General features: G+C 39.6%; 1 protein-coding gene across 4 annotated transcripts in view; it reads right to left on the bottom strand.

Moving 5' to 3' along the window:
* lyst (lysosomal trafficking regulator) overlaps positions 1 to 23,112 on the bottom strand; it is a 180,182-nt gene that overhangs the window by 72,837 nt on the left and 84,233 nt on the right. For 2 of the 4 annotated variants that reach the window (XM_041252875.1, XM_041252876.1), the window contains 11 exons: positions 19,480 to 19,641; positions 17,068 to 17,230; positions 13,680 to 13,897; positions 12,195 to 12,261; positions 11,416 to 11,525; positions 10,199 to 10,625; positions 8,470 to 8,623; positions 5,356 to 5,529; positions 4,825 to 4,985; positions 1,812 to 2,002; positions 631 to 876 (listed from right to left, as the gene is read on the bottom strand). In XM_041252875.1, coding sequence (XP_041108809.1) covers positions 631 to 876; positions 1,812 to 2,002; positions 4,825 to 4,985; positions 5,356 to 5,529; positions 8,470 to 8,623; positions 10,199 to 10,625; positions 11,416 to 11,525; positions 12,195 to 12,261; positions 13,680 to 13,897; positions 17,068 to 17,230; positions 19,480 to 19,641 — 2,073 coding nt within the window. The remainder of the gene's footprint in view (positions 1 to 630; positions 877 to 1,811; positions 2,003 to 4,824; positions 4,986 to 5,355; positions 5,530 to 8,469; positions 8,624 to 10,198; positions 10,626 to 11,415; positions 11,526 to 12,194; positions 12,262 to 13,679; positions 13,898 to 17,067; positions 17,231 to 19,479; positions 19,642 to 23,112) is intronic. The other 2 variants (XM_041252878.1, XM_041252877.1) reach the window with 1 other exon arrangement.

Here is a 23,112-nt window from a genome sequence, read left to right as displayed (position 1 = left end):
TATTTATTTTAACCAGAACTACTCAGAATGCAGCTCATAGTGCTTTTGTCACCGACACCCACTTACTTAGAGATTGTTGTAGCATTTCACGCATTCTATATTGGGTGAAAAATAAAGTAGCTTGGTGTCTTAAAATATCTCTGCAGGATTTTCCTGTACTGAAAGCTGCAGATATGCGGAAGCTACTGGGAAAATGCGTGATTCCAAGCGCTGAAATCCAAGCCCTGCTTTGTACATATTGCAACCCCGACTATTTATATTTCACCTCTAAAATGTACAGTATCTCTGTGTGTACAGCATGCAGTGAGTACTTACACAGCATGCATTTTCTACTCTTGTGGTCTGGTTAACATCATAATCTGGTTATCATAATCAATGTGGTTCGAATGATAAAATGTAGATTTTTTGGCCTGTAGCACTGATATTGTGTATTAGTAGGTACTCTTCAAACTTCCACAGAAGTCAATCACAAAACGGTTCCATGAAAAACATGGGCAAAACTGCAGTTACACACTTGTGACTTGTAAAATCATATACAACTACGTAAATGTGGACAACAATGAAAAGGTATTTTTCCAGGATTTCAGAGGAGCTATCCTGTTAAAAAGAACAAATCCTGCATATGAATACCCTGCCGAAGAGGAAGACGAAGGCCCCTGTGCCCCCAATCTCATGCAGGACACTCTGCAGGCCCTGGTGCTGCACCGGCTGCAGTGCTTTCAAGCAGAGCGGGTCCAGCATGGTGCTCTGGATCTCTTTAGCACTGAAGGGCCTCTGCGACGCTATCATCTTGTTCTGTCCTTTCAGTCGGATCACTGGCTCATAGATTGTGTACTGGCTGGGGCAGCTTGGGGCATAAACAATAGCCAGACTTTCCTGAAAATATACATAAGACAGATAATGGTTTATTACAAAATGACATAGTTTACTAGCAAGCCTTGTAGGTGTCTCACAGGGCTTCTGGCCAGAAGGGGTCGCAGTAGCACCTGGAGGTAAATGCAGAAGTCCAAGATCCAATGCCATGCTTTCTGTGGAACCCTCATCAAAAGAACAACAACTTCAACAGCCACGATGCTAAGCTGCGCTCTCCTGACTAGGACTTATCTGCCCCAATTATCACATTTTCACTAAATTGAGATGTTCTTTCTGGTAAAAATAAACACAGCCAGAAAAAGCATGCACACGGGTCATAGCCTGAATGTCAACAAGTGCATTCTGCGATATCACAATGGTCTGGGCACTATCGTTTGGGGGGAGGGGGGGGTGATCGGAGAATGAAAGCTGTAGTAAGAGAGCCAATAAAAATTAGTCCAAGTATCTGGGAGGAAATAGCTTGAACTATCTAAAAGACCACCTGTCAAATTATGAAGCCAACTAAAAAGAAAAAAGGAGTTGTACAGTACTTAGTATAATTAGTGCTTATATTACAAGTGAAGCATTAGGTTAAAATAAACTGATCAAAAACAGTGCCACCATTTAAATTGAAACAAGGCCATTTGTAAAACAAGGCTATGAAAATCAATTCAACTATCTAACACAGTCTGAAGGAGTTTTAGTTCATTTGTGTCAGTACAAATATATAATTATTAAAAATGACACTTGTTTTGAATCCTCCTCTGTATATCATATAGCAACTGAATACACTTGTGTTAAATCCCGAGCAATATATCAACCAATTTGTAAAGCTCACAGAATTCCATGTGTCTTTTCTTTCTTGGGTACAACTTAGCAGACTTCTGTAAAACTGGGTATTGGAAATACAGTGCATATTTTTTATTATACCAAACCATTGATATGCCTGTAATACTCACAGTGAGGGGCCCTGTGTCAACCTGCTTGTTCTTCATAAGTAGCTCCTTCAGCTGCTCACATTGCAGGCCCTCCAGACTGATGTACTTGGAGTATTTCAGATTCGGATTCCCAGACTTGCAGGGCATTATCGACGTGAAATCAGGACCGCAGGCATAGAGATAAAAAGCCTCTTCAGGACCGATCCTAGGTCCTAGACAAAACATGTAGAAATATTAACAAGTCAGTGTGTGTTCTTCATTACTTTCATGTCGGTGTACATTAAAGCAATTGTTCAATTTCTAATAAGTAACCCACAGTTTATCTTTTTTGGATATCACATCAAAATAAAATGGCATAACAAGTGGTCATTTCTAGTGGGCTTGTATCGTTAATATTTGGAGATCCATATTGGCCTTTTGTTAAGTATGTTTAGGGCTTGCACTTTTTGGTTTTAACCGATAACTGAGACAACACCCTGATAATAACCATTTAGAAAATTAAAATAACTTTCTACATAAAGAAAACAGCTTTCAGAAAGCAGGCAGAGTGCAAAGACACTGCTACTGACCAATCATCAATTATTGTGGACCTACGTAACAGAATAAACCCATTAAAGTGACTTGTTACTGGGGTGGGCTGAAAAAAACAACAACTCGTTACTGGATGAGGTTAAATAAAAGATCAAAATGATGGTGTGTTTTTTAAAAAAATATATATTACGTATGTCTCAATCCTAAATTGTAGATGATGCAAAACTTATGGCCACAGCTGTACATGAAAGATAAACAAAATGGGACTTTTTCAACGTTACCTCGGTCCATACCGTCAAAACAGGATTAACACCTGTTGCAACCACAAGTGCACCCTTTATTAGTATTCAAATATTGTATACAATATAATATGTACATCCCCTATAGGTATCCCTTTTTTATATTTTCCACTAGAACTAGATTAGTGTATTAGTGAAACTCGAGGCGTTCGAGTGGTGTTTGTTTTTAATAGCCGCACATAAACGATGATACCAAATCGTTTATAGACCCAAAGCAATAAACAATTGCTTGGACTGCCGCCAACTCTGGGTGTAATCAACATAATATGCCAGTGCCCTAACTGGACACAGCGCATGAGGCTTTCTCTCCCTGTCAGACTGGAAAAAAGGTGGATGGAAGGACTCAAATTTCACTGACTGCTTGATATGGAAGGCAGAAATGCTTTTAGGAAGAAAAGCAGGATTAGTTCTTTCACACTGAGAATGCTTGCATTTCACCTACCTGCTTGGCGGAGGTACTAGCAAGCAGGAAAGCTGACTTTAAGGAGAGCAATTTCAACTCTGCTGAATGTAGGGGCTCGAATGTCTTGTAAGTTCATCCACAACTACGCTGAGCCACCAGCAAGGGACAAGGTCCTTTCTAGGGGGTCTTAACTGCCAAGATCCCTTCAAAAACTGCCCCACCAGGAAGTGTGCTCCATGGAAGATTGAGTCAATTTTAATATGGCAAGCTGAGATACCACAACGAAACCAAAATGGTAGGAAATACTATCTTGATTATAATACAGTGTTTATTAGCATTATTTGCCCATCTTATGATAAAGGATACTTTTTTGTTTTTTCAGTTCATCCATAAATTGAACACAGCGACTCATGCGGGAACAAGATTTCTGCGTTTAGTTTATATTAAACTGAGTAGAATATATGCTATTAAAATTGAACAAAAACGGTCCCACAGATTAGCGATAAAAGCTAAGCTCAAATCTAGGCTGACAAAAAAACCCCAAAAACCTGCATTTTCCGAATAAATAAATAGTTATTAAGTTACATTGTGATGCTTCTTTCTGTGGCCAATAATTAGCTTTATATATGAATCATAAATAGGGCTGGGATTTAGTCATGGTGGTTGCGGATGTCACGGATTTCGAGACTTTTACTAGTGTCTGTGATTTTTTCTGATGTGTGTGACTTGCAGGGATGTTAGTAAATTGTGTTCAATCTGTATGTGATTTTATTGGAAAGTGTTTCTTGTTAACATTAAATTTCACGTTTAAAAAAAATGCATTTATCGTTTATTAATTCGAATCAATAATTACATATTTTTGGAGAAGAAACATTTTTTTGAATCAAACTAAGGTCTTTGATTAAATACTTTGTGAAAGTTATGTTAACATTTCATAAATTCAGTGTGTCTGTATGTGTGCGTGCATGTGTTTGTGTGTGTGTGTAATACTAACTGCCAGCATTCGCAGCGGGACATACATTGAACAGTTTCCTCTTTTTAATTAAAATTATTGTTCCACTTGTGTTTTAATTGTTGTACGGCTGCACTTAATTTAATGTACATGTCTCTTGTCAGCCCCAGATCCTTTGTGTGATCCTCGTGTGTACTTCTCGCCCCCAGTGTGTTACGCTTGCAGTCTCTTACCCTTTCCCATTTGCGTCTTTATTCTCTGCTTAGTTCAGTGTTTATAAATGCTACTGTTAGTTAATAGTCACCATTGCTGTGCAGATAAAAAAGCAACACACTGAAATTTCATTTGCTTGTCTCGTCCTTCTTTGTTGAACCTGTGCACACCAACACCACAATATGCTTTTATTAATGACAGTTATTTTATTTTTTATCTACGTGACTTTATTCTCCCTCTGTCATTTTCTCCGTCATTTTGAACGCATTGACCGTGACTACTGATTTACGTCCAAATTTTTCATGACAAACTCCTAGCCCGAATCTTAAGCAAAATTACACAACATCCTACACTTTGACCCTGACTTAAGTTTAGTGGCCTTGGTGCCCTCCACAAAGTTATTGAAGGCCATTTTGGCCTTGCTCTTCTTGTTGCCAATTTAGAGTATGACTTCCAGGTAATGTTGCAATTTACTCACACAAAAAACATTTTACTCGCATAGTATCTAAATTGGACAGTAAATTACCCAGTGATCCAAAATCTTATCTGGAGTGCTGCCTGCCTCTGTGCGCTGCAAAAACACTAATATTTAGTTTCTCTGTTACTGCAGTGTTTTAGAGAATCAGGGGAGCCCACCGTTAAAGAGAAGCAGACTGCCGATGTCCCATCTCCCAGCCAGTCTCGGGATCTCCTCCTGAGTGGGGACACAGTGGCCCACCATGCAGAAGGTTTTGTTGCTGTCAGAAGACAGGCTCGACTTCCTTGGGAGAGTGTAGTCCAAAAAGACCTCAGATTTTCTACAAATTAATTTAACACACATACACATAGTTAAAAAACAATGTATACCATACAATGCAGTGTATCAATCACTTTTCCAGGTTGTATCCTAGAATAGGAGGAATTAACTGAAAAACAGATTCCACTTACAAGGCATGGTGCAGTAAAGGGTAACAGGATCCTATTTTCGTTTTCTAAAATCAGCCGTATTATTGTGTTTATTTGGGAAACATTTCACTACAGACAAACAGAACCACGTTTAAATACAAAATACGTATTTCTAATATTACATGCCAAAAAGGGTGCGACTTGTACACAATTAGTTATGGTAGTTATAGTGAGTGCATGCACCTTATTATCGTTGAATATCATACAATTGGAATAGCTTACCTTTGACCAGAGACCCAGAGTGTCAGTTTCCCATGGATGTTCTTCTTACCCTCTGGCTGCTGAACATAGGTCAGGGCTAAGTGCTGCCATCTGCCTGGGGTGAGTATATTCTCCTGTGACTCTGCCTGAGCCAGCAGGCCTGCCTTCATCTCATCATTTGGGTCAATGCAAATTCTGGCAACACAAAAGCAACCCAGTCACAACACTGTGCTTTCATTCGAAAAACTCACTGGTATGTGAATAACAGTAAGTAGCTTCTATGTAATTTTACTTGCTTTTGTTTTGCATTTCCCATTCTTTTTATAATGCAATTATTAAGAGTTGTTCATGTATTCTATTTTTCTTTTTACTCCATATGCTGAGCAGTTGTTACCATTTTCTCAAACTGCCTGCACGGAGCAGAGTTCCTCATTTAATTAAAACAATGACAATGAGAACTCTTAAAAGGTAAAATCATGTCACCTTTCATCTCTATAACCAGGGGTTCACATAACTGGTATGCCTGCAAACTAATTAAAAAAATAAATAAATAAATGGAAACTTCCATATTGTTCTTTAAGACGAAAAGGTATACCGACCGGTGGGTTCAATTTTAACAACAGTCCCACCCTGCTAGGGTGATCACTGATGGTAAAGCCCTATTCTTCAAGTTCTACTGTTTAATTATATAGAATACAACAGCATGACTAAATATTCCACACTGTTTATTCATGTGTATTAAACAGATATAGACACTGATATAAACACGGTATACAGAGGACTAACTTAAACTTTGTATGTCTAATTGTGTCAATAATTAAAATTTGTGGTCAAAGACCACTTACTTATTGAATCATACCATTGCCATTCCTTCACATGTTCCTTTTCCTGGACTCAGAGACACAATTTAAATCAAGATCTAGTAAAACCTATTTCATTATGTCACTTCAAGCAAAATGAACGAGGAACAATTTTCTCTTTTGATGTATTCCTTATTTGTGTTGGGAAATAACTGATTTGCTTCTTCACTCCATATATAATTACTTCAAAATGCCCTGGCTAGTACAATGTTGCTTTTTCTTGCAATTTTTTATTCTTCGTTTAACTAACTAATTCTAATATGTTAACAGTAGCCTGAGTTTAGATGAAAATAACTGGACCTCCCACTGAAAGCTTAAATGACTTCATAACTATGCCAAAACTCTCTACAATTCCTATTAAATATTCTGTTAACACACACCTGTATATGAAAGTAACCTAATTTAAAAAGGCGATATGATATGCTGCTCAGAGGAAACATATTCTAGACCCAGGTTAATATAAAATCACAAAAAAAGTTGATGTTATATTATATATTATTATTTATATATATATAAAATAGCATCTCTTTTAATATACATATAAACTTATATTGTACTGCATTGAACTTTGGCACACCTAACCTTTTAAAGAAAGGAGGGGTTGAAAATGAGAACCATGAGATCATCTTCCAATTAATTTTGAATGTTTTTATATAACTCAAATTACTTTTAAAAAGTTGACCAGATCCTTCTAGAATATATTAATAACTCAAAAGATAAAAACTGTCAAGGCAGGGTGATGATCGGATTTAATTGGGATTCCTGATGTATTCGATGGCGGGAAAATCCTACAAGCCTAGAGCAAGACCCCATTACAGTGGTCCATGCACTGAGGGTCTCTGAAAAGCTGATTGCTGTTTGGTCAAAGTCAGAAGTCTCTGCCTTTTGAAGACAGTTCTTATTTTTCATATATCCTCCACTACACTTCCATATACTGGAAGGTAAGCATATTTGACTTTATATCTTGTTTATATTGGATGATTTTCTATAAGGTAATATAAATTACGTTTTAGTTCTAAGAGAGTGGTATATTGAATGTTTTAGACTGTAGCTGTGGGTGCTCTAGTTTTTTGCATAGCTAGTCGGAAGGATAAGCATATAATAACCATATTTGTAATACTATATTGAAGTACTAATGCTGTTAAACCTGTAACGGCACTGGATGGCCCAGATTGCTTATTACTTGGTATTTACGGTGGTCTGCGCAACCAACCAATCCACTTTATACTTTTGGTTTATCCACTTTTAATAAACCAAAAGGGCACTATTACTGCTCTGATTCATTAAAACTTTAAATGAAATGAGTCTGTGTGATCTTCTTGATTATTAAAAAGTTGTCTGGACATATAGCCCACCCAGTGTAAGAAAATGGTTGGAGGACAAATGCAGGACAAATGGTTTAAACTACTGTATTGAATGTTGTAAGTCCGGTCTTACTAACCCGTATTATACCAATACTAATGATACCTGTATTACCAAAATGATTTGCAAATTCAAACAATATAACAGGAATGCCAAATGATAGTATCAAAAACCGTTGAGTTATATGTTGTATATACAGTCTAACTTCATTATAACAAACCCACCTGGGACCTGGAGACATGTTCCTTATAACAGGTTGTTCACAATAATAGGGTTTGGCAATTTGGTGTATCAGAATAATAAAGAAATGTCCAAATTGAATTAAACATCTTTATACAGTAGTTCTTTCAAGACAACTTCACGCTGATCAACATTTAAACTGTATATTTAAAAGAAAACAGTAAAGAAATGAAAAAAGTACACTTACATGCTGAATACAGTAATTGCGTGCCCTTTCTCTTGAAAAAAATATTCAGTGTAGGATGCTTCATATTTTTCGTGCTTTTCTCACTGCACGCTGTTTCAGTCTTGTTATTGCCTTATGCCTGTTGCCATGGTTGCAGTTTGTGTGAAGATGGCAATGGTTGCATACATGGTTGCATACACATGACTGGCACTACAATAGGTTATCTATGAATCAGCCTTATTTTCGAATTAACCTACCAAGGTCTTTGTTTTCAAAGAGAGAATAACATATTCACACTGAAGAAAGTTCAGTGTCAGTCACTACCGAGATCGTTTTATTCAGGTAGATTTTGTAAAAGTGATTGTTCTAAGAGGGCTAATTTCCATTGAAAAAAGCGGTTCTTGCAGCTTGAATTGTTAAAAAATGGGGGTTTGTTATAAGAAGGGCTTGTTATAGTGAAGTTAGACTGTACCTTATTCATAATGTTCTGTATGAGACTGTTATTACCTGAAAATGAAAGCTCCTGTGTTCAGATCAGCCCAGACCTGCAGTATGAGCGCTTTGGATCCCAAGGATATTATATGGAGGCAGCCATCTTCAACCAACTTGTCTCCAGAACTTGGTGGGTTATGATGGTCAATACCTGTTGGTTTATCTCCATCTAAAAACAAACAAAAAAAGAAAAAAAAACAATTCTTTATGATTTCTCCAGACCCCCCTTTTCAGAATTAACTAAATTACATGAATCTATCATTAAATCTTTCCCACTTAAATTTCCTTTACCATCAGGGGAGTAAACAAACACCAAATGCACCTCATTTCTAAGTTAGCTTCTCACATAGCCAGAGCAGACCATCCCTCCAAAATACTATATAAAGGAACAAAGGGATGTCACAACCAAAACATTAAAGGGAACATCCTCAAACCTGACCATCATCAAAGCAAACTTCCATGGAAAAACAGCAGAATGTAAGGGAACTGAACCTTGGAATCACTGTGTACTAAAGATCAGAGCAAGGGAGTAAATCAATTCTAGGTAGTGTTTGACTTCCATCAGACTTACACTGTGAACTGGGGCAACTGTTTATATTTCCCATATAAACACATGTAAGCATATACCTTGAAATTAAATCAATGTTTTATATATATATATATATATTATATATATATTATATATATATATATATATATATAAAAATAAAAACACAATGCATATGTGCTGCAACCAATTAATATCCTATACTTTGCCACTGATTCAATTATAACTGTGTTGTTGCGGAACTCTGATTAGGGCAGGTAGAACATTTAGAATTGGACGACATCTTTATGTTTTATACTACCTGTAACAGGGAGAGATCTGTGCTGACTCTGCTGGCGTGTTCACGGGCTGCAGGAAGAGGGCGACAGTCGCCCAACAACCGCCTGTGAGTCATGGCAGTGACACGGGGAGGTGGGAAAGTGTGTGTGTGGACTTTCCCCCTCTCTGAATGGCCGAGAGGCGGGTCTTGGGTGATTGTCGGTCCTATAAAATAACGCTCTGTTGTTTCCTCAGGTCTGCCCACTTAGACGCGCTAAGGGTGCGGACGCTTTGATTCGGGACCGGGAATCAACGGGAAGAAAAATAAAGAACCACAGCGAGACAGAGAGAGAGAGAGAGCGGGGAACCCTTGGGCAGACCCCGGCGTATTGTGAAAGAGCAGGCTAGATAGCCGATAGAGTAGGACGGTGATCCGGGTCGTGCGGGTAGCGGCGACCGGGATAACGCTGCCGAGTGCAGCACCTTTTATTTGTAGTTTTATTACTGTTTTATTTTCCCTTGTTCTTTTCGCCTTCTATTTTCATTATTATTTCTTTGAGCACCTGCGAGTGCCCTTCCTGTTCACGTACTGACTGTGGTATTTCCGTGGTGCTGTCTATCATCGTTGATAGGCAGCCCACGGTCAACAGTGCCCTCTGCCGGAAAAAGTAAGAACTGTCTAAAAATAAAACACTACCCTACTGTGTTTTCTGCTTACTCTCAGCAACATTTAAGTAAATTATTTTCTTGGAAACTGGGGCATTGGTAACCGTTACCTGGGCAGGAGGAAGTTATGGGCTGCCTCCGTTGTCAAATCAAGTATTTTTATCACCAGGCCAGTTAGTGATATTGCACATCTCTCAACAATGCATACGGTTAATTGCACCTTAGTGTTACTTGGTTCAGACAACTTTTAATGGATTAATAGCTCAGCCCTACCTAAGCTGTCGACACTGCTGTCCCGGAAAGCAACCAGCTTGCTCTTCTTCTGCTTCTTCTCCTTCTCCGCTGAGCCCTCTGCCTCTGGAGGGCTCTCCACGTTCATCCACAAGGAAACACCAAAGCCCTCGGACATGTGTGGCCAGCAGTTCTGCCCAACGAGGGGCAGGTGCACAGGAGCCACATGCCAGGAGGACGAGAGCTTATGACTCAGCACCTCACCCTCTGCTTCCTTCCTGCCAGGAAGCACCTTTCCCCTCCTCAGGAGCCCAGATGCCTTTCCCCCCAGATTGCTGCTTTGCTTCAGTGTTGGGGAGGTGCTCGTAGCAGAGCTTGAGTTTGTAACTAGAGGGAAGGTGAGGTACTGCAGGGGGGCCATGTGCATGTTTGCTTCCACGATGTGCAGGACTCCATTCAGAAGGATTTCCTGAAACGGGATACAGAAACATAACAAAAAAGACATTGCAGTAATTCATAAAATTCACTTCTGTAAACCACTGCCACTTTGAATGAGAAGGAAAGACATAAAAGGTGCACACATGTATTTTTTGTATTCATTATGTTAAAACTTTGAAGTCAAATACACTTTCACTGTTATTTTTCAGTTTTAGTATAATTTTAACTTGGGTGATAGATACCTTAATTTTGTAAATATTTATTTTTTTATTTACAGCTGTGTAAACATGATGGCTCACATCAATATCTGACAAGCACGTTTTTGATTAATGCTTAACACATTTTAACCCTAATTCTAACTCACTTTCAACCATTGTGTATGTGGAGTAAGAATCGATAGAGAAGAGAAGAGTCAGATTACTCCCACTTTCTCCCAGACTCAATGAAGTGGAAGTGGAACAGCTGTAAAGTGAGTTGAAGAGCCACTCCATTGTTCTACCTTCACAAGAGGATGTCAAGCTCTAAACAAGCTTACAACACATCCTAAAATTAGTTAGACAGATAACATCTGTATACAGATCTGACATTTCAACATTTTGCAAAGCTACTTGCAATAGTAGTCAAACTTGAAAAAACTAAGATGCAGTTAGTTTTTCATTACTGAGTGTAGTAGACAATACCATGCTTTAAAATGAAAATAACACGCTTCTTTCAAAACTTCTCATTTTGAGACCTTTAGAGCAAAAAGTAGTACAGCACGCAACCTCTTTAACCACGTTGTAAGGGCCAGTATTTCTCATTTTCTAGATGATGATACTTACAGTAGGAGGTGTCTTCTCTAGGAATATTCTAATGAGCAGGGACAATTCCTCTGAAGAGATCCGTGAGCTGACCAATGCAACCAGCAGCTCCACCAGCACACCCTGGCACTCTACAGACCCAAACAAGGACAGGGTTAGCACCTGCCAATGGCTACATCAACTGTATCCCACCATGCTCTTCTATTAAGAAACTTGCAAATAAAAACCTGTTTCCATTTAATGATAAAAAGAAACACCTTAACTTTATATTTCCAAATGACAATGCATACAGTACTTCTGGACTGCATACTGGTTACAGTACAAAATAAATAAATAAATAATCCTGACCACTTACATTTATATTTTCTCAATCCACTGGACATTTCAATATTATAAAATAATCAGTGTTACAGCAGTTTCTACAGACAAGGAAGCTTTTATTTATATTGACACTAGGTGTGCTCTATGGATAAACGGATAAGACTATACAAAGTCAGTCAACCTTTAAAATCATCTGAACAAATCCAACTAAATAAATTACCATGGCTCTTTCAACCTCCCATATGCAAGTCAACTGTTTTCGTTTGAACAAAGAAGAGCATATTAAAAACAAAAGGGCTTGTTGTGTTGTCACCACCACAAGATGTATCTATAAATACTGCTGTAAACACTGTGATCAGGTGTCATGTTACTCATTTTCAACCTCTGAATAATCACGTGCAGTTGGTTGAGTTGCACACCCTAATGGTTTATTTTGACAAGGATAAGCATGCCAAAGAAAAAAAAAAAATTGTATTTACCTTCTAAAGATGGGTCTGATTGACTCAAAATGTTCTGGAATCCTCCCAGGAGAGTTTTCACTGCACCCTGTTGGAAAAAATATATATGGTTTATTCAAAAGAACATAACGAAAACAGGGCAAGACATACTATGTGTGCTCCCTGTGCTGACACATGTCCTGTGTCCCCATCGCTGGGGATTTGGCATGAAAGACAAACAGTAGAAACAAGCAATAAAGATAAGTAGTCAAGAACAACAATTGTTACATTTATAAAAACAATATAAAAATCCTAAGGGATCACTTCCACTCTTAACACATACCTGCTGTATCTATTTATTAGATTTGTATCGATTTATTGTTATTATTATTATTATTATACAATTATTTAGCAACTTACAGAAAATTAAACAAAATATAAACGTATATAAATTACAGGCAATAAAAAAGCAAAAACAAACACATATACACAAAATCATTATAAAAAAAGACACAAAAAGATATATAAATAAGAGTTTACAAATAAAGACTGAATAAGTGGGTTTTGACAAGACAGAGAAAAGCAGTAAAAGACTGAACAGTCCTTAGAATAACCGGTAGCTGGTTCCATCACAGGTAGACGAGTGAAGAGAAGGAGCAAGCACGGGATGAAGGAGAGCAAAGAGAAGGAGCCAGCACGGGATGAAGGAGAGCAAAGAGAAGGAGCAGGTACGGGAGGAAGGAGAGCAAAGAGAAGGAGCAAGTACGGGAAGAAGGAGAGCAAAGAGAAGGAGCAAGCACAGGAGGAAGGAGAGCGAAGAGAAGGAGCAAGTACAGGAAGAAGGAGAGCGAAGAGAAGAGCAAGCATGGGAGGAAGGAGAGCAAAAGAAGGAGCAAGTACAGGAGGAAGGAGAGCAAAGAAAAGAGCAAGCATGGGAGGAAGGAGAATGAAAGGAAGAAGCAAGCATGGGAGGAAGGAGAGCGAAGGGAAGGAGTGAGCATGGGAGGAAGGAGAGTGAACAGAATGAGCGAGCATGGGAGGAAGGGGAACGAAGAGAACGAGCGAGCATGGGAGGAAGGAGAGTGAAGTCATAGCAAGTCGGCCAGTAGAGGATAAGTGGAGAGGGTGAGAGGGAGTATAAGGAGACAAGAGGGATTGGAGATAGAAAGGGGCAATATGATGAATAGAGCGATAAGCAAGAGCAAGGGTCTTAAATTGGATGCAACAAGAGATAGGTAAGCCAGCTGAGAGTGCGAAGCAGAGGGGTAGCATGAGAGTAGCGGGGTTGGGAAAATACCAGACTGAGCAGCAGAATTTTGATTAAGCTGAAGATTGTGAATAGCCGAAGCAGGGAGACCAGCGAGGAGAGAGTTACAATAATCCAATCTAGAAAGAACATGAACTTGGACTCATGTGAACCCTTTCTAAGCAGAGTCAGAGATTTGAGAGGTTGGGCATTGAGGCCACTGATCACCCTAGCCCTGTAGCATAAAGGTTTTAAGAGTTGCCATTGTGTTGACAGTGTACCTGTTGATAGATGAGCATGGCGTTATGGTCACTGTGCCTGACAACCCCCAGCAGGCTGCGGAAGACGTGGGTGAGCACGTCCAGATCTGGGGTGCTGGATGACAGCAGGAGCAGCTCCAACATGCAGATTTCAGGGTACATCAACTCTCCCTGACCAGAGCTCTCCAGCAAGCTCAGGAACTCACCCTCCACAGCCATGGTAGCATCCGGTCTCGTTCCTGTCACAAATCAACAAGTCAAATACTGCATTAATGGCAGGTTTCTAAATGGAATATAACAGGGGATAAAGTAATATGTTGTGTGCAGGGTGTTATAAGAGATGTCAGTTATCAAACTGTGCAAAATGACTTCTGTTAAAATAAGGAGACAGCCTTCATGCAACGTATTAACTTACTATAAATCACAAAAATTATGATTGTACTCAGGAACTACTACTAAACAAAGTGGTCAGCTAAAAGCGTAGTTTGTACTCTTGGCCCCTCCCCTCCTCTCATTTTTAGCAACATCTACCGAATCCGTACTTTGTTATTTATTATTCCACCCAACTCCTTGTCCAAGCACTTGTATTATCCAGATTGGACTACTGTAAGTCTTTCCTTGCTACAGTATTGGTTTAAAGATGCATCTTATCAAACACACTGGACTCGGCCTTAAATAATTACTAGACTGCAGTTTGGCTACCGAACCTTGGGATATCATATAAATACATACTTTATAAGAATACTTGATTCAGAGCTAACTTGTATGTAATTCACCTTGAATTATGCATTACTTGTTCTCTGTTGTTTCCAGTGTGGTGCAGACAAGTGCTTGGTTTTACATTTCATACAAGTTTCTTTTTTTTTTTTTTTTTGCTGTATATATTTTTATTTTAAAAAATCGTCATCAATTCAGATTCAGAAACTGACATGTTTCAAAAATTGGAAAATTACAACAAATTACTTATTATTATTATTAAGTAAAATATGTACTGAATAGACATTGTAAGAGAAGTGCTATAGTAGAATAAGTATGAAACACTAATACTAATAATTTTAATTTTGAAAACTGAGCCCCACCCCCGGCCCCTCGTGTTATCCACAGACAGAACTTTAATTTCTTCATTTGCCATCTCGACAGCAAAGCACAGTATAGCATAAGCTGTATTGACAGAAATGTCTCGAAAACCCTTTTAATGCCCTGAATTTAACTGTTCAGTGTAGGTTTTGCTTATCTAATGTATTTTCCATGCATCTGTTCTATAACTGTCACATAAACAGAATACTAAACCAACATACATGGAGTGCTTTGCTGATTTTTATTTTCTGTATGGTAACCTTTTGTTTCCTCATTTTAAATGTCATGTGTTGGCTTCCTGTTCTAGTTAGATAATATATAGAGAGAATGCTCCATCAATGTTCATGGAATACTGTGTTTATATGACTCTGTATGGTTCTGGTAAAAAAACACATTACATTTTGGTATGAGGAAATGGAAACAAGCAAGCAATGAAGCTCAAAACTGTATCTATCACGCAAAGAAAAATACTGAATCCCTATATTGGACTTTTCTGTTATTTATTTGTTTGGTTAAAATATTCATACGACCAAAAAAAAGTTGAACGCAAACTTGTACCATGGGAGGCACAACCAATCTCTGGGATCACTTGACAAGCCACACTAGAAGTAAAGTAGTATACTGTAACTGTGACTGATAACCAGGCTGGAACGGGGACTGTTAAATAAAACTTTGTTTTGCCGAAGTCAACTGCAGTTCTTTTAATTGGCTGCAATAAAGTGCTGCTGCAATGCAGGCTTACTGTATATATCGCAAGCAATTTAAATGATAAAGACATGATTACTGTTCTATAGAATGTAGGTTTAAACTACATGTAAATGTTTTGTTCCATTTATATGGATTAAAGGCTACTATGACCTTTGGTAACCTTCACAGACAAGTTTTAGCAGCTTAAATGGCATGTCAAATAATATGATAATACAGCTCAATAGGGGTTAAACCCAACTAATGTATATACTAAAATGCTGGGCCATCCCTCATTAAATTACAGTTGTCCTGGTTGAAAATTGACTACCGACAAATGAGAATGCAATATTAATGTCCACCCATAAAAACAGAGTGTCTGGAAACAACGACATTGCTGATTCACAGACACACAATCAATAAATAGCGTTTCAGTGAAAACATGACTCAGGTAGAGCTGCGTCAAACAGGAGTGGAAGAATCAATCATTCAAAAATCAATGGCACATTCACCAGGTTTTACAGAATGGGGAGATTAAATTAACTCATGTAAATGAGTGTTCAGGGACAGAAAACTTACATGGCAGGAATTACAGTACAAGTGCAAAGCTCTTAAACAGGTTTGCACATACAAGCTCACCAGCGACAGATATGGATAGAGCATGCAGATTTGCATTTATGAATCCCCCTGCTTAATCTAGACACATACTGTATTCTTCAACACTTACTCTCCGCTTTCTCTGTTATCACAGACAATTTAACAGCAACACACCTGTTGCTAAAGCCTGCCACACCCTTAAACTCCATGAAAGACATATGACTTGGTGATCCAGGAAGCATATATATTATATCTCAGTGGGCAAAAGAAAAGCTTAGCACCCATGGCTCCCAGGGCCAGAGATATACTTAATCCAGGTCATCACTTAGGTCTTTACAGAGCTTTCTCAAAGGCTTGTACTTTAAAAGAAGAAAAACACTAATGTCTTGTTATGTTTTGTGCCCCCTATTACAAGATAACCATATGGTAGTCTGATGACACGTGCATTGAACAGCAACGGCAGCAGAATAGAAAGGGAATGCAAAGACAACAGTACTTGCATACAAATGCACACATACAAAGAAACAACCTCTTCAAATTTTGGTTTAAATTGAGGATTAGACATTAAAAAAGATTGCATCTGGCAACTCTTAAAAGATGCAGTGGTCGCAATTTTTATTGCAACAAAGATTAATATTTACTACATTCGTCAAAAAAAAAAGGGCCTCTGAAATAAAACATATTGAGCTATAACCAAAACAAATAAAATGTCCAACCTATATCATGCAAATAAAATAAATAATATCATGCATACATTAAATCTGGCACCTGTCATAGTGGTCACTATTGTAGAAAAACATTCCTTGTTAAGGAATCCCTTTATACAGTGGAACTGGTTATAAAGCAGAATGGTCATATCTCCCATTTTGCCGCACATTCCCATTTCAATACCACAACAAAACAAAGGTAATATATGCAGACAAGCTTAATATTCAGCAATGGCTGCACCACCTTAAATGGGAAGTGCCACAATATCTACATCACCTCCAAATGCTTGAACTGATAGACTTGCGTGGTGATACAGGCATGTGGATAAGTTACAATAATGTACCTTCCCCCCTGGCTGCTGTGTCCTCAGGGTTGCTCTCACTGTCTGCCTCGTATCCCTCCTCATCCTCCGGTAATAGCTTGATGCTGTAGCACTGGGGCTCCTCTGTCTCTTCAGATAGATCCCCTGACTGAGATGGTAACTCTTCCTCCGCTTGGTGCTTCTGCTACAAGATATGGACAAAGAATAAAATATATGTATAATACAGGTTACATTTAAGTTTCTCCTAACACTGCACAAACAAATGCATAATAAATAATGAAGTGCCCAAGCCTGTGATTTTTTGTTTTGCCTGAAGCAGGAAAAGTATAAAATAACAATTTGATGGATGGTGCGTCGTTTATTGCATGGCTGCTAGCCATTCAAATAAAAAAGATTTATTTCCATTTAGAAAGAACATAGTCTGCAAGAAAAATGGAAATCTGCACCTGTCATGTAAAAATAGCAAGATGCACTTTGACTCTTTTTGATGCATTATACAAGGGTTACAATAACTTTCTCTCCCAGGTCTCAACATCAGAGAGCAATCAAAAGTAAATAGATTTGATACTCTTTCTTGTTGCTGATGGCTATAATACTTAGGCAATTAATTTCCAACAGTTATGTTAACAACCACCAACAGGAATAACAATGCAGAAGGATTATGTTAGCTTTTAACTCCTAACCTGCCAAAAAGTAATGCAGAAATATGCAGTTAAGTAGTTTTGTTCCCTTTTCTCATAAACAAAAAACATTGGTGTTAATGGATTGTCCTTCACTTGAATGACTAATCTGTTATGCAGATGGAACACCTGCTCATATCACCAGAGCAGACAATCCACACTCAGTTGGGGTTGACCTAGCACCCAACTCGTTCGGCTGGTACTGCAGCGTCTTTCAATATTCAAGAGGGATCAAATAAGGAAACTCAGACCATATACATTTATAAAAACATAAGTAAACTAAACAGGTACATGAAGGTTAAAGGCAAAACAACTAAATTGGCTTTTAAATCATATCTTTTTCATTTCAAATCAGAAGCGAATCATCTTTATTAATGTAAATACAGTCACGCATAATGATTGTAATAATTTTTCATTATAGCTTAAATAAAGATTAGTCGCTTATTAATGATGCAATCGCCTTTGTACGTTCTGCTTGTAAATGAAAAATGAAGGCTTGGCCGATTTAAAAGTCCATTTAGCTGTTTCACACAAACCCCTTGTAAATTAAATCAATTTTACTATTAACATGTTTCTCAATTGTGATTGAGATATACGAATGGCTTAACAGGTATCAACTAAATTCTTAAAACAAGAGTATAAAAGTCGGCATAAATAACATATCAGAAGCCTCACCTATAATCAACATGTACAGTGTGACCATGACAAAAGTATTGGCACCCATGCTTTAGCATTTTGTGTGTCCTCCTTTTGCTTTTACTATGGCTTTCAGACATTTACAATAATTCTTAACAAGTATGTTACATCTTCTTGGTGAAATCTGAGCCCATTCTGTCTTGCATATTTGCAGATTGGCTGCAAGTTGCTTGGCTACAGCTTTCTTCAGTTCAGTTCAAAGCATTTCTATTGGATTGGATCTGGTGATAGCGAAGGCTGCTGCAGAACTTTTATCTTTGTTTTCTTCAAGAATTACAGAGTTGACTTCGCTGTATGCTTTGAGTCATTGCCGTGTTGAAAGATAAACTGTCTGCCAATCAGTCTATGAGCAGATGCTATTATTGTACATGGCTGCACTCATTCAATCCTCAAAATCACATGAATGTCTCCAGTCCCTGAACTGCTAAAACACCTATATATATGATCAAACCACCTCCATGGTTAACCATAGGTACAAGGTTTTCTTCATTAAAGTGTTTTCCATTTTTTTCTCCAAACATACTGTGGTCTAATTTGACCAGAGTATTTTGTTGAAGAATGCTTCAGATTCCTGTTAATATTTCTGGGCAAATTTTAGATTTGTTTTATGAATTTTCTTTAAAAAGTGGTCTACGTGCCTACATCACTTATATGTTCAGGTGTCTTTGTACAGGTCTTTTGGGCACTATTATACCTGATGCTTCTAAATCTTTCTTCAAGTCCTTGGCTGTTTATAATACAGCTTAGATAATATGGAACGGTTTTCAACCAATTCATATATATTTTAAATTAGTTATAATACACTTTACAGACTTTTAATGTGAAGGTATCAATATTTTTGTCATATTATAAATATTTAAGTGCTTTTTTTTTAATAAAGATTGCTTTTCAAACGATCAGAAATTGTGTGTTTTGGACCTTGTCATGTTAATTGTGGCTAATGTTAACTAAATGTTTGTATTTAACATGTTTTCTTGTATTATCTTATATTAAGTGTAGGGTGTCAATACTTTTGTCTGGGACTAAGTGGGAGCGGATGCAGTTAACGGTTCATTACCCTCTCTGTTTTCTCCTCAGGCGTGTCCGAGTCTGCTGAGGTTTCAGCTAGGGCGACTCTGAGCAGGGAGTTGAAGAGCGGTATGGCCAGGTCAGAAGAGACAACCCCAGATCGGGAGAGCTGGTCACGCATTTCAGATAGAGTCTCCTCCACCGATGGGTACTGCAGGAAAGATTTTAATATCAACTAAATTTCGACACTTAAAAAGACCTGAAGTAACCCACAAGACCAACTGATGTTAAAAAACAAATTACGTTAATAACCATCAGAATTAAAAACACTGCTTTCACTTCAGTGGTCAAGATGGACTTACTTTATTGCTTATTTTTATTATTGATAAATTGGCTTTTCAACATATTATACTACCCTACCTACAGGTAAGACTCACTCTTTCTATCATTCAAATTTGTATTTATTTTTTACATACTTACTACCTACTAACAAAACATACACCTAGCAATTTTCTATACTATTTTTATTCATTTCATTTGCGCAAGGACCATTTTCCAGCAGGATTTGTGCTCGAGGAATCCTAAAATTATGGAAGTGGTTCAAAAGAGCTAAAAAGGTCAATCATGAAATTGCTAGGAATACTAGGAAGTAACTCTTCTTGACCCCCAGCTCCTGATATTATGTGTATTTAAGATGCAGTCAAGCCTGGATTACCTCTTGAATTAACATGATGTTAGGTTATTATCATAACCCTGGTTTCCCTGAAATAGACATGTAACCATTACCAAATGGGTATTTACCTCCTAAAGATCCAAAACCTGAATAAAATATATCAAAGCTGCTTGCCCGCCCCCCCGAGGGCACAAAATGACAGCGCTCCGAGATCTCAGGGCCATTTTTCCTTGAAGTCTACTGCAATCATGGACGCAGCGACCCTGAAGGTTAATTGGAAAGTTATTACGAAATGTAAGTATTACCGAATGGGTGAGTATACCCAAGCCATTGCAAGACCAGAATGTTACATCGCTAAGCCAAGGCTGCCTGGGTTTTGAGGATCCACGACATTTAGTCTGTAGAACCTAGTGAAGTTAAGGAGAGTAGCGCTCCTTATTGTATTGCATATGTCTTTAGCACACTGGAATAAAACCCACTAAGTTGTCACGCTCCTGATGGAGTGGGCAGTGTGCTTCTCTGGAGGCGGCAAGTTGGTTTGATAATAGACAGACCTGACTGTACCTGCTATCCATTTGGACAGCTTCTGTTTAGAAAGGGCTTGCCCATGACACTTCGCCCCATAGCAGACAAAAACAAAATTCTGACTGCCTCCAAGTTTTCGTCCTGTCAGACTGAAAAGGAGGTGGATGAAAAGCCTCCAATTCCACAGACTGGTTGACATGAAACACAGAGATAGTCTTCGGCAAAAAAGCAGGATTGGTATGGAGTGTAATCTTTGTCCTGGCTTCTGTAAAAATTCAGCAGGCTTTCGCAATTGAAAATGCCTGCATCTCACTCACCCACTTTGAGAGGTGACTGCAAGCAAGAAAGCTGCTTTGAGCGATAAAAAATTCAGCTCAGCTGAATACAAGGGCTCAAATGGAGGCTTCATGAGTGCATTAGGAAGCCAGGAAGTGAGCTCCTTGGGACATGAGGCAATTTTGACGTGGCAAGCAGGAATAGCTGCCAGAAAGACCTTCAATATAAAGGGGGATTTCTCCTCGTCAAACAGGTCCTGCAAAAATTGCAGTATAACTGCCATGGGACAGGTCGTGGGGTCAAACCCTGAAAGGCACCACGTCTGTACCCTCACTGGTACAGAACGCGTGGATGCTGCACTGGTATTTTGCAGGGTGTCAGTAACCTTGTTGGACAGACCCAGATGGCTCAATTTCAGCCGTTCAGGTCCCCCTTGGGCAGTCTCCATGGCTGGCCGCTCAGGAGCTGCATCAGGACTGAAAACCACAGCCTCCTGGGCCAATATGGGGCTACCAAGAACATCTTTGCCTCGTCCTGCTTGATTTTCTCCTGACACAGCAGGAACATGGCGATTGGTAGGAAGGCATATAACTTGCCTCAGCCATTGTCGTGCCAAGGCATCTATCGTCAGCGAGTCCCTGCGTCCTTTTATGGAGAATCAGAGTGGACAGTGGTTCGATTCCTGGGAGGCACAGAGATCTCTCTCTGATCTCCCAAATCTCTCCCAAATGAAGCCTCCATTCTGAAGCGCTGGTGTCCGCCACCCAGTTTTTCACCCCAGGCAGGTGTACTCCCCGCATTGAGAAGAGGTTCTTGTCTGCCCACAAAAAGCTTGCAGTCATGAGGTGAACTCTGGGAGGCCACCCGTGTAGTTTATATAAGCCACAACTCTTATTTCGTCTGTACGGACAAACACATGTTTCCCTGAAACCTACAAAATATTCTCCAAGGCCAGGCAAACTGCCTGCAGTTCGAAAAGACTGATACGGAGACCCTGACAAGGACTTGTAGTCCAAGCACACTCCTAGATTGGAGGCTGTCTGAGAAGGCGTGAGCTGTCTCTTCGCATGATTCACCATACGGCCCAACTGTTGGTGGCCGCCTGCATGTGCTGGAGACTGGGCACAAATGAGCCAGTCATCCAAATAATTGAGCACTCTGAAACCTTTGAGTGTCATGACTGAAGCTACAGTCACACCTTGAAAGGGAGGGGGAGACTGGGTTTGAACTATAGTAAGCACCCAGATGTCCGTGGTGCACTGACACCAATACTCCAGGTGACTCCCTGAAAAGGGACCCTGGGCATGTGGCAGCAAACCCCTAGGGCTGCTGCCTGGCTTGTGGCTGGGCCTGAGGCTTCTGCCTCTGTGCCGGACAGTGGAACCTATTGTAGCCTCAGTGGCGACCAGCTGCAGACCGGTTCTGAACACCACCTCTGGCAGCAGGCACAGCCAGCTGTGCAAGTCTTGAAGGCTGTTCGGGCCTAGGGTGCCAGTTTGCCACTGGTTTGTGCACTGGGGTGGTTTGTAGGGGCAGATAGCGTCCATGGACAGGAGCGCTAAATTAGCAGCCTACAGCAGTGCAGCAATTGAAGCCTCTACCGACAGAAATTGGGCCAGGCCTAGCTTCTCCTTATCGTGTACGTTATATAGGGTGTCAATAGCCAGGTGACATCAGGATGACTGAATCTCAAAAAGAAAGTCCTTGTGCACTAGGGGGGGCACGGGAGAGGTAGTAGGCGTCATTAAAAATAGACTGGCTTGTCTCATCTTCTGTAGGCCAGGGCTCTTGCAAGACTGCAGTGGCCCTCTTAATCAATGACAATAGCTGTGTCTGAAGCCAGCTCCTGTGCACCCACCTCCTCAGGAGACGGCAGTGGACACCACGTCATCCTGCTGCGTCTGCGCTCGCAGTCCTCTGGGACACCAAGGAGACAGGTGGGGCAGGCCGTCCCGAACGTTCAAGCAGTAACTCTGCTAGCCCCATTCCTTGGTGGAAAACTGCTGCCCAGAGCTTCTCCATCTGCTCCAAGTCCACCAATCGCTTGGAACAGGGACTCTTCCTCGAAGGAGGCGAGGCAGAGGAAGAGGAGGAAAACTGTGAGGACGGCTTCCTGTGTGGGCTACATTACACCGGTGACTCCCTGAAAAAGGGGCCCTGGACCTGTGGCAGCAAACCCCTAGGGCTGCTGGAGAAGGAGAAGGCAGC

This window comes from Polyodon spathula, chromosome 6, assembly GCF_017654505.1.
Source record: "Polyodon spathula isolate WHYD16114869_AA chromosome 6, ASM1765450v1, whole genome shotgun sequence".
Lineage (NCBI taxonomy): Eukaryota > Metazoa > Chordata > Actinopteri > Acipenseriformes > Polyodontidae > Polyodon > Polyodon spathula.
The sequence above is the reverse complement of the archived record's forward strand: the minus strand, read 5'-3'. Positions and strand labels throughout refer to the sequence as shown.